This window comes from Chaetodon auriga, chromosome 16 (genome assembly GCF_051107435.1).
Source record: "Chaetodon auriga isolate fChaAug3 chromosome 16, fChaAug3.hap1, whole genome shotgun sequence".
NCBI lineage: Eukaryota > Metazoa > Chordata > Actinopteri > Chaetodontiformes > Chaetodontidae > Chaetodon > Chaetodon auriga.
Window position 1 is genome coordinate 11,043,158 of NC_135089.1, and position 16,742 is coordinate 11,059,899.

Sequence of the window (16,742 nt, forward strand, 5' to 3'; positions counted from 1 at the left end):
ACAAACTTTGTCTCCAAATCAACAAATACTCTACGACCAAACCCAGGTACAATGGTAAACAATCAATTTATTGTTATTAACAAAAAGAGACCTGATGTACAGGTAAAAAAAAAAAAAAAAAAAGGGCCACAGCCAAAACAAAACAAAATAGTGCTGACTATATACCGTGTAACAAACTACAAACCAAAACCTGGAGAAGATCCGAAACCCACCACCAAAAACCACACTACCAAAACTAACTCTACCACAAAATACACCGGAGATCTGGGGACAAAGCTCTTGAGTCCAAAACGCCATAAACATACGAGTCACTGCTGTCAAGCCGAGTCCCCCGGTGAATGAGACATCCCTGGCTTAAGACACGCTGGATGCTGCAGCAGGGACCAATAGGAGAGCGACACCACTTGGTGTACGGAGGAGGGCACGACCAGCACAGCTGCTAAAAAAAAAAAGAAAGAGCACACACTCACACACAAAAACATGAACCGGACAAAAGGATGCCACAGGACCACACAGGAACAAACACATAGCGCAATACGGCCAGGGCCGTAACAATGGGTTTGTCTGTTTTGGGTGTGAGCAAGTTATAAGTGATGTTTACACGCCACAGGAACAACGCCGACAAACAGGCTTCACTGGAAAAAAGAAACCAAAAACACCAACAGTAAAAGTTTGTGATTTGTGATTTGCAACAACATGCAGTATTTCCATATGAAAGAGGTCAAATCAGAAGAATATCATCATCTTTTTGCAATAAGTACTGATTTCTACATTGAAAAATCCAAATCAGTGGTGAAAAAAACTCAGCCTTTCTTGCAGATACATAATGGTCTGATACATGGATGAAGTTGTCTTCTCAGGCTGCTGCTTTGTGCCAACAAAACAAAAACTGTTGTAGCAAGTGGTCAGAGTCATCTAACCTCCTGGCTCACATGGAAATAGAGCCCTTTTCTCCAGGTGGATTCTCCATCTTTATTTCACTGATCTGGAGAGATGTTTAATCTAGAAGTAATCATGAAGTGAAACTACCAATACAATGTAAAAACACTCCATCACAAGTAAAAGTCCTGCATTTAAAATCCAACTCAAGTAGAAAAATGTACCTCGATGCATCAGAAGTAACTGAATCAAAACTAACATTTGTTCCAAAGATAAACTGCTCCTGTGACTGATACAACACAACCCCGATCCAAAAAAAGTTGGGACATTTTACTAAAAATACTTTTACAGTTTTGCTTAAATATGATTCTGAATGCAGCTTTAACTTGTAGAGTATTTTTACAAGTTACAAGTTAATCACTGCCTTTTAAAGACTGCGAGGTGTGTTTGTTGTGATGTCATCAGATCATGCAACATGTTTAGATTTGAACTGATCTTCCTGAATGTGCTTCCCGGGCAGAGAGGTGGAGACAACATAAAAGAGTCGTGATCAAGTTAGATCAAGCGCCACATGTTCGGGCATCGAAGAGGAACCAAACGTAAGTACACTTGAATCAGTGCGTTAAATTGACGACTGATCATATTACAGAGACTCTAATTTAAACAGTAAGATCATGGAGAAAGTTACTGGACTATGGTATCTTTTTTCTTTTGCACTGTTTGGGATTTATAACCCAGTCATGCTGTATGATTAGATGCATTATTTATTCAGTGTATATTTATATATTCCAACTTTTCATATATCTGAAACGAGCACTTCTGCCCGCTAATTATGATTCTTTAATTGTACATGTTTTTTTAATCCACAAAGTCTGGAAAGCTGAACGTCTTTCTTCCTCTTTCGTTTTGACAAAAGTGAAACTTTGGAGCGGTGGGAGAAAGTGCAAATACAAAGAAGACAAAACCCACTATTATATTAAATAGCAGTACTGCATAAGAGAGTGTGCGTAATTTTAATACAATACAGACAAATACATACAAATATAATGTTTTTGAGTCAAAATTGATGGAACAGATATCCACACACTTGCAACGTGTTGCCACTCGCAGCAGTTTTTCTGGCCTCCACCACACCCAGAAAGATTTCTGCCTGTGAACTTCCCTCCTCTCTGTTGTTGCCATGAACGATAGTAACGTACCACGTGACGCACATCTGTGTAGCAATCAGGAGATGCTCTGCATTAACCGTTTACATGCAAGAGTCCGTGCACCCCTGTTTAATATCTAGACTTAGACGGTTTCTTTATTGATCCCAATTTGGGAAATTATTTTGTTGCAGTAGCAATTAAACATACAGTAAACACAGGATGTATACACAATTATTTAGAAAAAGTAACAAAAAATATAAACGGGAATAAAAATAACAAATATAACGAAGTAAAACGAAATATAAAATATGTATTATAATATATAATACATATTATATAATATCATAATAATATAATTAAAAAAAGTATATAAACAATATTTACAGCAAAAAACAACAAAACATTTTGTGCAAGTAGACCGAATGTGCAATGAGATTGTAAATAGTTAAATTAGTAGAAGAAGAATTGATTGAAAACAAAGCTCTCTGAAAGCTGAAGGTTTTAACATGGCCCTCACATCACCATCACCTGTGGACAGACCTCAAAAGAGCAGTGCATGAAAAGAAGAATGGGTGATAATCCCCAAAAACAAGAACGGAAAGACTCTTAGCTGACTACATTGTCAAAGGGTGTGTCACTAAGTACTGACCATGCAAGGAGCCCAGACTTTTTCTTGTGGCCCTCTTCCTTTTTGTTATTTTGAAACAGTAAAAGATGGAAATAAACAAATAATCTTGCTTGAAATTATTCAAGAAATGTGTGATCTTTAACTTTATACTGCTTGGAAATCAGGTCATCTTTTATTCACAGTAACAGAAAATTTGAGCAAGGATAGCTAAACTTTTGCAGGCTGATCCATGTGCACACATTTCATGGTGGACTGTGATTTATAAACAATGCCTCCGGGTGCACGTGCATTTATGAGACGCGTGCCATTTTTTGTCATTTTTGACGGACACTTTTGGTGGATCTGATGCACTTTTATAAATGAGACACATGACCTGTCAGTGTGGGAAACTGGAAATAAAGTCAAAGCCTTCAGCAGGCAACAGTTACAGTACATTGATAAGTAAGATGGTGTTCGTTTGCTCTGCTTCCATCGACTTTCTGTCATCCATGACAACTGTCTTAAAATGTCAACTGATTAAAGGGCAGTGATGATTTGTTTCTCTTCCAGTTGCTGGATTTGGTCATGGATGATTTTGTTCGGAACAAATTGACTGAATGGGGTCTCGCCGAGTTCATCCAAAAATTTCAAGGTAAAGTATTACCAAGTTTCTGTGTTGGTATAGATATTATACAACATTGATATGACCTATCAGTACTGAAATATGAGTATCTACTGATCCAGATATATAAAAAATGCTGCAACATATTTCTGTAGTACAGTGCTGACATATCCATGATGGGAGGGATCAGTGCTGATAAATTCTGCCGTCTGCTGTCTGTGTTTGATAAGCACAAGAGCACTCACAACTGAAGTCTTGTACATTTTCACACAGATAGAAGGAACGCTTCATTCATTTGAGAGTAACTGGTGTTCATTCGCATCTGAGAACACTGAGAATTGAGATGAGAGCTCATTGAGCATTAGCATTGAGACGAGGATCTCAGCACAAGCAGCACTGAACTCAAGACTGAAAAGTAACCAACAGATGAAATAGAGTCAAATCAATATGGACTCAGTTCATAAAGTTATCAGCTGTGTGAGGCTGTCATGCTCTTAAAAAAGTCAAATAAGCAGCTGAGCCAACACCTGTTTCACTCCTTATCAGATAAATTGCTGCAGCAATTTGAAATTTATTCTCATTTTTGCATGACCAAGATTCAGCTGAATATATTTAAATTACAGATGAATGGATTAGCGAGGAAAGTTTTCTCTGCCTTGATGATCATGACATTGATAACTTGTTGCCAAAAGTGGGACTAAGGGCAACATTCAAGCGGAGACTGAAGCTTTTAAAGGTAATGATTTGCACTGTGAAGATATGTTGCACAAATACTGTATTTGGTCTCATAAATCTGACTTATGAAGATACAGTACATACATTTATCATTTACGGGAGCATCAACAAGTTTTGATGACGCCTACATACAAAGGATTGTATTATGATATTGTATTTTCTTTGGTCACCAGAAAGGGCAAAACACAACGTATCAGGAAACAGTTGCTTTATCTCCTCAAGTAAGTTGAATAAAGCTTCAGAAAAATAGATAACATTTAATCAGTTTATTATAATCATCTATATTTTCAATGTCTGCCCAAAAGTTTACATGATCTCGCACTTAAGACTATTTTATCTGCAGTGTCAGCAGGAGCATGAAGGAGCAGCTGGCTCTGCTCAGGTAAGGATGACACTGAATTTGTCAGGCATATAATCAGTGAACATTCCTCTATTCTTCATGCAGACGCACTTGAGGCACTGAAGTGTCCTGAGACAAAGTCACCGTTGACTGAAGAAGTGTCTCATTGGTTCAGGGGGTTGTTGCTGGATGCTGCTGTGATCACTTATTAGCCCTTTAATTTGCTCCAGTCCTCAGAGGTTTGAAAGTCTCATCCCAGATTGCATGAAAACACAAATTTAAATATCATGTGAACTGTAAAGATGTTTGTTCAGGCCTTTATTCATTAAATGCATACAAGAAGTGCACTATACATCAACCCGAGCATGAAACCTTTCCTTGTTATTCTGGAGTTGTCATGTCTGATTCTACACTCTCAGTCTTCTGTTTTAGACATCAGTAACTTTATCTCGTCCTCCCAGTCTTTAACGTTCGTCTGCACATTGTTAATTGTATCTTCCACAGATGAAATGAGTTCTTCAGCCTCATTCAAGCAGACAGTGCGTTCTCTCATATTGGCCTCAGCAGCTGTTGGTGCCCCTTTGATTTTCTGCTGAAAGTCGTGATAGCTTCATGATGTCTGCACTGCTCACATTCTGTCTGTGGTCTATATCCACGTCACGAGCTAGCATGGCCCATTTCTGTTATTTTAACTTTGTCCTTTCTCGTTTAACCCTGAATATCATTTCTTGATCGAATGCATTCTCTTAAGAATCAAATATTCGTGTTAATCCTCAGGCTTCGCCGTCCACCAGTGACACAAGTGGTAAAGGTGAGATACATAGGATCTCATTGATTATATGTAGTGTTCATTGATGTGTTCAAGGCACTAATATTTTGGTTTAATTAACTACATTGTGACCAGGTTTTCATATTGTGAGAGAAACCAAAACCTTTCTTTTTGGCTCCTTTTTTTTTATTTATAAAAAAATGCAACAAGGGAAGAGAAAGTTGGATCTACAGGGTGAGTCCAGCCAATGGCAATCAGCAACTCCAAAACGACGTGGCACTACACTGGCGTCATACACAGGTATTTATATTACTTTTTAAACAATTTCAACCTAATATGGCGTTTGTGATGATGATAGCGCCCCCTGCATGTCGGGGGAGATTCTTACCTGACTGTCAAACAACCAAACAAATTAAAGGTTCCAAGTGAGCCGAGCCGAGCCGAGCTGTACCACACATTGGAAGTGAGGCATCAGTAAATGTAGCCATGGCCTTTAACTATATGATGGTTTAAACCCAGACTACCTTTGGTCAGTGGCCATAATGTAAACCTGAAGATGCACTCTGAGGCATCCTTCATTAACGTGGCAGATAAGTTCCTCTCATGCTGCACATTATTTTTCTCCTTTTTTGTGTAAGAAGACACCTGATTGTGCATCACTGCTGAGTGAATAAAGTGGTTTATGGTTCCTGCTCATCAAGTTTTTACTTTTACTCTTGACAGAAGGAATCATCCTGTCTGATGTGAAAAACATCATGGGTCACGCTCAAAGGAGACTACCTAAACAAGACAACAAGCTCAATAAGTTTCTGAAGTAAGTATTAAGTTTTTCATATTCCATAATCATTGTTGTTGACGTGGTTCCACTCCTGACCAGTGACCAGGCTCACTAAGAGATTTTAGACTGCTCTGTAGTGTTGAGCCAGTCTTAATTTTGGTGAAAATGTAAAATGTACTATGATGTAAAATGAAGGTCTTGCTCAATGTTTTTTATCAACCTACACACTGAAAGTGACACAGGGACATTCTCTGGACAGACGAAGTCAAATCGAACAGTTTGGATCAATACATTAACTAAAACTGTGCACAAAATAAATGTGAACTTAATAAATGTTCTGACACAGTCAGATGTTTCTTGGCCTTATGGCACAGAGTTGCCCTGAAGGAGCACAATACTTACTTGGTGGGGAATGCCAATTTTGATTATTGATACATTATCAGCTGATAAGATCGAGATTTATAATGGTTTAATACGTATCATGGATGGAGGAGAGCAAAGCTGATGAATGGTAATACATTAGGATGAGGGTCGAGGGGTGAGGAGATGAGGGAGTGAATGATGGAATGATGGAGGGATGACGGTGGAGAGATGGTGGATTAGGAGATGGATGGATGGAGTGATGCAGAGATGGGATGAACTGAGGGAGTTGAGGCTCAGGGTGGGGGAGATTTCCTAAATCGATCATTTAACCCCTATTTAAACTCTTGTACAACAGTGATAAAATCGATGATTTGGACACAGACAAGAGGGAGCTGGTCGGTGTCTTTGGTAAAACTGGGGCTGGAAAAAGCTCGTTGATAAATGCCATCATTGGAGAGAAGAATCTTCTGCCCTCTGGAGACATCAGTGCATGTACCTCAGTCATAATCAAAGTGGAGGCTAACATGCACAGCACGACGTATGAGGCAGAAATTGAGTTCATTACAAAAGAGGTAACGAGCTAAAGCTATTTGAAAAGTTAAGATATCGCTGCAAAACTACAGTTTCTGGATGCATTACATGCAGTTTAATGATACCAAGTTAAACATAACTATTATTTTATTTTCCAGGACTGGCAAGAGGAGTTGTGGTCCTCATTTAATTTCTTTAACAATAATGCAGATCCAGAAAATGATCAGGAAAATGATCAGAAAGATAATCAGGAAGATGACAGTGATGATCGTGACGCAGCTGAAAAGCTTTCAGCTGTGTATGGAGAAGAATGGAAAGACAAATCCCCTGAAAACCTCATGGACAGCAAATATTTCAAAAAAGTTCCTGAATTTCTCCTTTCCATGAAGAAGACTTTGAAATGTGAATCAGTAAGTAAGAAGAAAATAGAAAATCTATCTATCTATCTATCTATCTATCTATCTATCTATCTATCTATCTATCTATCTATCTATCTGTAGAGAGGCAGGGGTTGACTCTCATGTTGTCAGTAGGCATAACTGCCTATTTGATGTTTTCTGCGTTCCCCTCCTGCAGTAGCAGTTTGTTGAGCGTCAGCTGTCACATCTGTTGACGAGGAGTCATTCACTCAGACAGCACGCGCCAGTAAAACAAGAAGAAGACAGCTGAATGTGTGAGGGATGGAGTACCTACTTAATGAAGAGCAATGCTGTTCAGAGGTGCTTTTTATACCTCATGGATTAAATTATCTTTCCCATCCGTTTTTGTAATCGCCCCCTCCTATATCTTAAAGCAAGTAGTTGCCCAGCGGTGATTTTAGGATTCACTGTGTGTAGCCTTGTCTAAATGTCAGGGGCATGTTGACAGTGGTAAGGATGGGGGCCAGACCAGGGCGGGGCACCTAAAAATGTCCCTTATTTTCAAATCACAGTATTGACAGGTATGCGTTAAGGTCCTAAGTGACATGACCATGAACACTGACTTGACTTGAATGTTCATATCAATAAAATCACCTTTGTTTTAATATTATTTTGTTGCTTGTTGCAGGCTAAAGAGCTATCTGCAAAACTTGCCAAATACACAAGAAGTGACTCGAAAGACAGCGACAGTGAAGAAGAAAGGAGGTGGTTTTGGCCACTGGTGAGGTGTGTGACTGTCAGGGTGCCTCGTAATGATCTTCTCCAACATGTCACACTTGTGGATCTTCCTGGAAATGGTGACCGGAACAAGAGCAGAGATAAAATGTGGAAAGAGGTCATTCATTCATATTCACTGCTGTTTATTCTGCTTTACTGTGCTATCTGGAAACCGTTACATCATGTTATTACAAAGCACTGACCATTAATTTGTGATTACCTCATTGTTATACCCCTTCAGTTTGTTGGAAGTTGTTCTACCGTGTGGGTTGTGACTGAGATCAATCGAGCGGCAGCAGAGAAAGAAGCCTGGGACATCTTGGAAAGTGCCAGCAGCCTCATGGGAAATGGTGGCGAGTGTCAGCAAATCCACTTTATCTGCACCAAGTCTGATCATTTTGGAGATTCAGATGATCAGTGAGTGATTTAAGATGCCAGAATAGACCCGACACAACACAAGTGAACACGAACATACAAATACTATTAGAGATGGAAATTCATAGTTCAGTGTAGATCTCAGTTTTGAGATCACACACAGAAAAAGAAATGAAACATTAGAAAATAACATTTCTATCATTTATTTTGAAAAAATGTAACATTCATCATATAATTTCCTAGAAAGTGTAAATTTCTCGGGAAATTCCTGGAAAGCACATTATTAATTATGTAACTGCTTAGAAACTTTGTTTATTTTCATCATAATAACAGCCAACTCAGATTCTTTGTTCTTTCCAGAAAACTCCGTCAGAAATCACAGACCTGCAAAGTTTAAATCTTTTACAATATGAATGGTAGAGTTATCTTTAACAGTTACAGGATTTACAAAAGATCATTTTGACTTTGATTCTGAGAGGTGTGAAGACTGTATGGAATAAAAGATGATCTTAATACTGCACGAAGTGCAACTTGATGCAAATCTTTTCTTACAGTTCAGCCGCTGCTGTTCATGCACTCATATCTAAAAGGAACATGCGAGCCAAGGAAGAAGTGACCAAAGAATTCAGAAAACTGCACAAGGTTAAGGTGAGTTTTATAGATCAACGGGAAATCAAACACAAATACTGTCTACAACTTCAATGCTTCCTTAAAACCTTTTTTTTTTTTTCAGAAACATTTCAGTGAAGACTGTTTCGAAGTGTTCACAGTGAGCTCCAAAGAGTTTCTAAAGAAAAAACGACTCACACCAGAAGAAACTGGTGGGTGAAGTCTTCATATGTCAGCCCTTTGTAAATAACGCTCAAAACCTATTTTATTTTAGTTTATGTTAAACACTTTAATTCAAATAGGAGTGAATAATGTGATGATATGTATGTTCAGATATGTAAGCTGCAAACTGTACGTTTTTACAGAAATACCCAAACTTCAGGAATTTCTGCGAGGTCTCAATGACCGTCACTCAGAGACATTAAACTACGTGTCTGGAGCTCATGGGATTCTTTGTCTGATTCAAGGGGCCAGCTGCAGAGACGTGGTAAGAATAAGTCACTTCTTTCATTGATTTACAGACACAAATAATATTCATCACGAATAAGTATGGTTAAGCAAACTCTGCCTAAATCCAGTGAAAATGTGTTAATGATGCGTTTAAAAAGAAAAAATATTGTAGTGTTGTCACATTTAAAAAAGTTTGGCCATTGAGGTTGCTTGAGCAACAGAATTTCATGAATAAATAAACAATAAATTCTGTCTTCAACAATTAGGCAGCACTGTGCTTTCATTGTTTTTAATGCTGAATGTGTTGTTTCATTTCAGGCTGGTAAAAAAGCAGATGTGTGCAAAGACCTTGAAGAAAACATGAGGCGTGAACTGGACAAAGTCAGAAAACCCATGGAAAAGGCTTATAAGACCTTTGAAAAATGCCTCAGTGAGGGGGTTGAAAAATCAAAAAGGTCATGTCAAAGAGACCTGAAGTCTGTCTTATATCCTGTACGTATCTGAATTAGAATTACATCAAAACAACGATTTGGTTCTTAATCTGAATAACAACTGTCTTCACATGTTTTCTGTTCTTTCTCAGAGAGGGATGAAAGGTAGTGCTTTTCACAAGATACTGAAGTGTGTGGTTGCGAACAACGGCACCCACAAACCAAAAAAGAGGAAACAAATAAACCTCAATGCAAAGCTGGCTTCACACTTGACTGACAGCATTGACGAGGAGTTCAAGAAGACCTTCCCGTAAGAAATGACTTCCTGAGAACATAAAACCTTTTGTTGACCAGTGATAAAAACTTCACTGAGTGTCTGGAATCAATAGATTCTACATTATACATTTATACAAGTTATGTCAGATCATACATACAGACAAAGGACATTATTGATGTCCAGTGCTGCCGTTATGAAACATGTCAACTTGTTAACGTGTTTCAGAAATCAGAGTAAATGTGAACCATTCAACGGGGTCATCGGTACATTTTCACTTGACACAAAGAGGCTGATTGAAAAGTACAAAGATGTCGAACTGCAGCTGATATTTCTCCAGACAGAGGTAAAAGACGAGACTAATAACTTCCTATCCATGAGTACATTATCAAGCTAAAAAGGTTTGAATCGATCACCTTGACTTTATTTAAAAAACATGTTTATCTGTATTTCTTGTGTAGGAAGAAAAAACCAAGACTATACTCCACAAAACCATCCGAGAGTATAAGAAGACAATCTACAGAAGTCTGACGGAGACAATTGGGGAAACCATGGAAGAATGTTATCAGAGTAAGATCATGACACGTACAGCTTGACAGCATAATAATACATGTTTACATTCATTGTTCTGTTTTTTTGTAGCTGCAGCAGGATTTGAAGGATCAGGCTCACTGGAAAAAATGAGGAGCGCTATTGAGGACCACGTCGATTCTTCAAAGGACACCATGTTTGAGCAGACCAGAGATGTTATGTTGAGCCAGATGAAATGCTTGAAGGTTTGTCATGTTTTGTAGTTTGTCATACAGTGATGACAAAATAAAACACATTTGCTGCACATCTTTATCCACTATTCTATGTCATCATTTACATGAAGGCTTTTTCTCTATTCTAGTGAAACATGCATCATCCTGAAAGCTGCTTTTGCTACTAAAACACTGCAGGCGCTGTTACAAACATGCAGCGTCATTATTAAGCTCAGCAGCTATGAACTGTTTTTCCTGTCTGAGCAGCCCTCTGAGCCTCCATTTCAGCAGTTAATCCATGCAGCTTTCAGCTAATCTTGAACACAGTATTTGGCCGTATGAGTCAGTGATGATGATTTTGTTGCTGAATTAGGAGTACATCCTGAAGACGCTCAAGGACACACTGCAGAAATCAATCGAGCTGTCACTCAAGACAGATGGTGACTCACTCCCAGGTAAAGGGAAGGCATCAAAATGAAAACATGATAATCACTTAAAATACTGTGATAATTGTTTTGAAATGAACTAGTGGACAAACTCGCAGCAGTGTAATTAATAGCGAACTCATAAACAAGGCATTTTTCTTTTTAAGATGTTAAAGTGGAGCTTGCAGAGGTGAAGAAATACTACAAGGTCCTGATCGGGAGTCCGGATGAAGAAGACTAATGTGGTAAAACATCTGTTAAAATGTCTCCATAATTGGCCTGATTGCATTATTTCTGCATAGTGCCTGATTATAAGATGTTCTTGATCATGCTAACAGTGCTTTTCATTATGCTAGGCCTGAATCTGCAGCTGGCCCAGGAGCTGCACTGCATCCATGACATGTGCACAGGTGTGTTTTAGTGACAGCGACTGATCCAAACCAAGCTTTCAAACAGATAACAGAATGGATCATGTGACAGCTCTACCTTCATTACTTGTCAATGTCTCAACCTTGCTGTTAGATGAGAGAGAGTTTAGATTAGATTTTATTTTGGGGGGGAATTTTTTTTTTTTTACCATTTATTGATTAAAAATCAGAGAAAATGTGGGAAGGGCAGTCAGATTCACAGCAGGGACGTTGTGGTTTTCATGGAACTAGTTTTAGCCTCTACACGGTGATGAAGTCCCAGAGACTTTTAGTTTTTAATGATTTTATTCTCAAATACATAAACGTTTTTTCCCCATGTTCTGATTTTTTTTTAATGATTTGGGCATATGAGTTGATTGGGGTGCTTTCAGGGATTTCAATGACTTTTTTCTTTCATGTTCAAAATCAAAACTGTTGCTTACTGAAAAAAAAAAAAAACTTTCTGTGTGTGTTCAAATATGAGAAATGGAACAAACTAGATGGAGAATAAGTCATTCAGTTATTTCGTTAACAACTGTTTTGTTTTCATTTCCACGGATTCTAAATGTAGAAATGTACTTGATATGATTTTCTGGCAAATAAACCTCAATCAAGTTCATGTTTGAGTCAAGTGTCACGTGTCAGCAGTGCCAGAGGCTTCAGAGTGGACCTCGGGTTCAAGACTGATGTTCTCTCCTTAGCATGCAGATTATATGGAAATCACTGTCTTCTTACCCTCCTTCAAACCCCAACCCTTAATGCCAAAATGGTGACAGAGAGCTGAAAGAGAAAACCACTGTAACTGAAGAAAATCGGTCAGTGTAAAAAGAACTGACAGCAAGAAAAAGAATGAGAGATTATCTTTGGAAAAACATGTCATCATGCAAAAAATGTCAAAATGAAACCATTTTTTCACCTGAACTTTTCCATTAATACAATCACAAAGAATGTAATTAATAAGATGAATGATTTAACTGCTTTACAACACTAATTGTGATACTTACTGTTGGTTCGCCACCCAAAACCACATTTATGCCTATTGACTGTTATGGCATCAACCCTGTCATTCACGAGTATTGTTGTCTTTATTTCTCATGTTGGAGAGAAAAAGATCTCCACAGTCCTGATGCTGTTCATTTCCAAACTTTGTGACATACAAGCAATGATGTTTGTTCTGCTGTCGTCCTGATAATGATCGCTCTTTATGTCCAAACAGCATCAGTCGAGGTGTGGTGTGATTCATTTCGGATTAATGGTAATGACAGGTGCAGTTGTATTCTGTTTGTTCATGTTCTTAAAGTTCCTCTTGCAGACATGTATAAGGACCAAATGTATGGAGACGCATCAGTAGGACCGGTTTTATTACTGCTCGTTGGTGCAGAGGTTCATCATCACTCATATCAGTTCCTTTATTACTGTGCAAGATATAAATTAATACAATTTAAGTCAACACATAAGATAGAATGAATTCCAAAGAAAAGTGGGATCACAGGGGAAAAAAACTTTAATATCAGTAGCATGACATCACTCAACCAGTACAGCAGTTGTAGGTTTTTAATGGGTGTTACGCCCCAGTCTAGGGGAGCCAAGACGCAACAAAAAAGAGTGACAAAAAAACGAACTTTGTCTCCAAATCAACAAATACTCTACGACCAAACCCAGGTACAATGGTAAACAATCAATTTATTGTTATGAACAAAAAGAGACCTGATGTACAGGTAAAAAAAAAAAAAAAAAAAAAAAAAAGGGCCACCGCCAAAACAAAACAAAATAGTGTAACAATGTGTAACAAACTACAAACCAAAACCTGGAGAAGATCCGAACCCACCACCAAAAACCACACTACCAAAACTAACTCTACCACAATATACACCGGAGATCTGGGGACAAAGTTCTTGAGTCCAAAACACCATAAACACACGAGTCACTGCTGTCAAGCCGAGTCCCCCGGTGAATGAGAAATCCCTGGTTTAAGACACGCTGGATGCTGCAGCAGGGACCAAAAGGAGAGCGACACCACTTGGTGTACGGAGGAGGGCACAACCACCACAGCTGCTAAAAAAAGAGAAGAGAACACACTCACACACAAAAACATGAACCGGACAAAAGGATGCCAAAAATCCAAATCAGTGGTGAAAAAAACTCAGCCTTTCTTGCAGATACGTAATGGTCTGATACATACATAAATAACTGCCAAATGTATGGACGCACATCAGTAGGACCGCACTCTTAGACCTCGTTGTAGTTTTTGCAGTACAGTACTATAAAACCCTACAGTACAATGCTGCATTTCTTTATTACAGTAAAGTACTTTAGTTTGTGTTGCATTATGGGTAGTTTTGATAAGGCGGGAATATTTTATATTGTTACTGTAAGCTGTTGTAAGCTGAATGTAACCTTGATTTATAAGTTAATGTAAAAATACAGCACAGTTGTAAATGGCGAGTTAGCTCCGCCTCCCCTGCCTGCACACATGCGCAGACAACTCCCACTTCCACGCAGCACTGCAGCTAGCTAGGAGAAGGCACTGTGGCAGAAAAAAGACTGCGTGGATTTCTTGTGGATAAAGTTTAAGTAAGTTTATTTTTCTTGTTAATGGTTTTCATCCAGACGATTCAGACGATCCAGTGAAATGCTGGAGATAGACACCACTGTACTAATATATATTTCCTGAGGTTTGTATCGAACGCGCGCGTATCGGCGACGGGGGCTGTTATTTCCTTATAGGTCAACTCTGATATCTCGTGTTTATTTCCCCAAACTGCAGCCGTTGTGTGCATTTCTACATAACTTGGAAAGTCTTCCTCACTCTGGCACGACGGCGCACTATTGGAAAGCAGACGTCAGGGAGCTGCCAGTGTTGTTTTTTTCCCCCCCATGCACCATCGCAAATATGTGTTCAGCAGTGTGGAAGTCGAGGTTTTTAGCGTCTGGACCCTCTGCGACGCACTGACGGCTGCCAAAGTCGTTCACACAGGTGAGATTGAGTCAGAGAGCTGAAGCTGACCCGCCGTCACACACACCGACAAGCACCGACTTCATTTAAATCTTTGCTCAAAGATTGATTGATATGAAAAATGCTAATATGAAAATCTTTTAAGTAATTGAGTAACAATTTGGTGTTTCATTTTCAGGACATTCCATCCTGACAGCCTCCAGGTGGATGCTGTTTATTGAGGGAAGTGTGGTCATGACGCTGGACAGCAGTGCCAACTTCACAGATGCCTTGGCTGTGCTCTTTGCAAGCTTCTATGTCTTCAATATAGAGTACCAGGAGGCTGCTGCTTGCACACTGGAGCTTGCTCAGAGGTAAGTGAATATTATCACACTGATGAATTATTATTAAATCGGGTGTACAACCTTAGAATGGAAGTTATGAGGACTGCTGTGAGGACATTACGGTTATTTATTATAATAATTCTTAATTGGTATGATATTGCTTACAGGTTTCTGGTCAGGATCAACCCAGAGGATGGGACCAAATGCTCTGCCAGACAGGCAGTGAGCAAGAATACCAAGAAGATGGTGCAGAGGAAAGTGACGGCCATCAATCCTCAGGTCAACAGTTTCATCCGTTCCTTGTTGGAGTTCGAATGGAAGACATCAAACTGAGGGCCGGTAGTAAGCAGCCTGTGTTTTACTGTCCACCACCCTTCATTAAGATAACAGATCACTGTTGTTATTATTGTTGTATTGTTTAAGTTTTATGAAAGAAAAAAAGATGTTCACTGAAATAAGCACTGAAAATTGCTGCAGCATTATTTTGAAGAAACTATTACTGAAAGAGTTGATGTGTTTAAAGTTGCACTCTCTGGATGGGTAGACAAAATATATGTATTAACAAAGTTGCACTAAAAATGTTTATGCATGCTCCCTATGCATTGAGAAAATGTTAATTCATTTTATGTTTCATACTTTTGATGTTTTAATGCAATGCGTTTGAATGTTCAAGAACATTTCATTAACTGCAAACAGTTTTTAATAGTGTTAATTGTGAGTTTGAGATTAAAATAAATTCTTTATAAAGAAACTTGATTTGAATTCATTGTTATTAATGATTACAGAAGTATAGTAATGCAATATAATTAAATACAGTAAAAGGTTTAAAATGATAAATACAGTAGTATAGTAATATTGCAGTACATCACAGTATAATAAAATACAGTAAAAATGGGCTACATTAATAAAATTAAAATTACAGTAATATACTGCTTTGTATTAATACAGTAGTGTGCTTTATGCTGTAAAATGGATTATAGTAGTTTATAGTAATTCGGAATTACAGTAACTTGCTGGCCACTCTGCTGCCAGTAATGTACTGTAAATATGCAACTCAAAGGCTTAGAGTGCGGTTTTATTACTGCTCGTTGGTGCAGGGGTTCATCATCACTCATATTAGTTCCTTTATTACTGTGCAAGATATAAATTAATACAATTTAAGTCAACACATAAGATAGAATGAAATCCAAAGAAAAGTGGGATCACAGGGGAAAAAAAACTTTAATATCAGTAGCATGACATCACTCAACCAGTAAAGCAGTTGCAGGAAAACACCCTGTGTTATGTGGCTGGCCTCTGCCTTCAGGGTTGCTTCAGGATCAACAGAGAGTATTCGTTTTTAATGGGTTTGTCTGTTTTGGGTGTGAGCAAGTTATAAGTATTGTTTACACGCCACAGGAACAACGCCGACAAACAGGCTTCACTGGAAAAAAGAAACCAAAAACACCAACAGTAAAAGTTTGTGATTTGTGATTTGTGACAACATGCAGTATTTCTATATGAAAGAGGTCAAATCAGAAGAATATCATCATCTTTTTGCAATAAGTACTGATTTCTACATTGAAAAATCCAAATCAGTGGTGAAAAAAACTCAGCCTTTCTTGCAGATACATAATGGTCTGATACATGGATGAAGTTGTCTTCTCAGGCTGCTGCTTTGTGCCAACAAAACAAAAACTGTTGTAGCAAGTGGTCAGTCATCTAACCTGTATTGGAAATGAAATTACCAATACAATGTAAAAACACTCCATCACAAGTAAAAGTCCTGCATTTAAAATCCGACTCAAGCAGAAAAATGTACCTCAATGCATCAGAAGTAACTGAATCAAAACTAACATTTG

General features: G+C 38.4%; 2 protein-coding genes across 4 annotated transcripts; both read left to right on the plus strand.

Annotated features, from left to right (window-relative positions):
• Window positions 1–1,403: 1,403 nt before the first annotated feature.
• Window positions 1,404–12,240, plus strand: LOC143334415 (nuclear GTPase SLIP-GC-like). 3 transcript variants are annotated; one of them, XM_076753202.1, is made up of 23 exons: window positions 1,404–1,478; window positions 3,205–3,286; window positions 3,880–3,992; window positions 4,165–4,212; window positions 4,335–4,373; window positions 5,109–5,142; window positions 5,311–5,400; window positions 5,824–5,914; window positions 6,597–6,813; window positions 6,931–7,182; window positions 7,820–8,026; window positions 8,150–8,325; window positions 8,838–8,931; window positions 9,017–9,104; window positions 9,258–9,379; window positions 9,661–9,834; window positions 9,926–10,083; window positions 10,276–10,393; window positions 10,509–10,617; window positions 10,690–10,823; window positions 11,164–11,245; window positions 11,383–11,460; window positions 11,572–12,240. In XM_076753202.1, the coding sequence occupies exons 2-22, from the start codon at window positions 3,220–3,222 to the stop codon at window positions 11,454–11,456; spliced, it is 2,487 nt and encodes an 828-aa protein (XP_076609317.1). In that variant the 5' UTR covers window positions 1,404–1,478; window positions 3,205–3,219; the 3' UTR covers window positions 11,457–11,460; window positions 11,572–12,240. The 3 variants fall into 3 exon arrangements, with proteins under 3 accessions (XP_076609317.1, XP_076609318.1, XP_076609319.1); XM_076753203.1 differs by having other exon boundaries at window positions 11,164–11,237; window positions 11,381–11,460; window positions 11,572–11,660; XM_076753204.1 differs by lacking the exon at window positions 5,311–5,400 and having other exon boundaries at window positions 11,572–11,660.
• Window positions 12,241–14,099: 1,859 nt separating this feature from the next.
• On the plus strand, window positions 14,100–15,656 carry LOC143334321 (uncharacterized). Its single transcript, XM_076753071.1, has 4 exons — window positions 14,100–14,196; window positions 14,390–14,599; window positions 14,757–14,931; window positions 15,069–15,656. Exons 2-4 carry the CDS (start codon window positions 14,500–14,502, stop codon window positions 15,232–15,234), a joined length of 441 nt encoding a protein of 146 aa, XP_076609186.1. The 5' UTR covers window positions 14,100–14,196; window positions 14,390–14,499; the 3' UTR covers window positions 15,235–15,656.
• The last annotated feature ends 1,086 nt before the right edge of the window (window positions 15,657–16,742 follow it).

Coding starts and splice junctions, on each gene's coding strand:
- LOC143334321 (XM_076753071.1), top strand. CDS start 14,500: ATGCACCATCGCAAATATGTGTTCAGCAGTGTGGAAGTCGAGGTTTTT. Junction 14,600..14,756: donor TGCCAAAGTCGTTCACACAG/GTGAGATTGAGT, acceptor TTTCATTTTCAG/GACATTCCATCCTGACAGCC. Junction 14,932..15,068: donor ACACTGGAGCTTGCTCAGAG/GTAAGTGAATAT, acceptor TATTGCTTACAG/GTTTCTGGTCAGGATCAACC.
- LOC143334415 (XM_076753202.1), top strand. CDS start 3,220: ATGGATGATTTTGTTCGGAACAAATTGACTGAATGGGGTCTCGCCGAG. Junction 8,027..8,149: donor GAGATAAAATGTGGAAAGAG/GTCATTCATTCA, acceptor ATACCCCTTCAG/TTTGTTGGAAGTTGTTCTAC. Junction 10,394..10,508: donor TGATATTTCTCCAGACAGAG/GTAAAAGACGAG, acceptor TTTCTTGTGTAG/GAAGAAAAAACCAAGACTAT.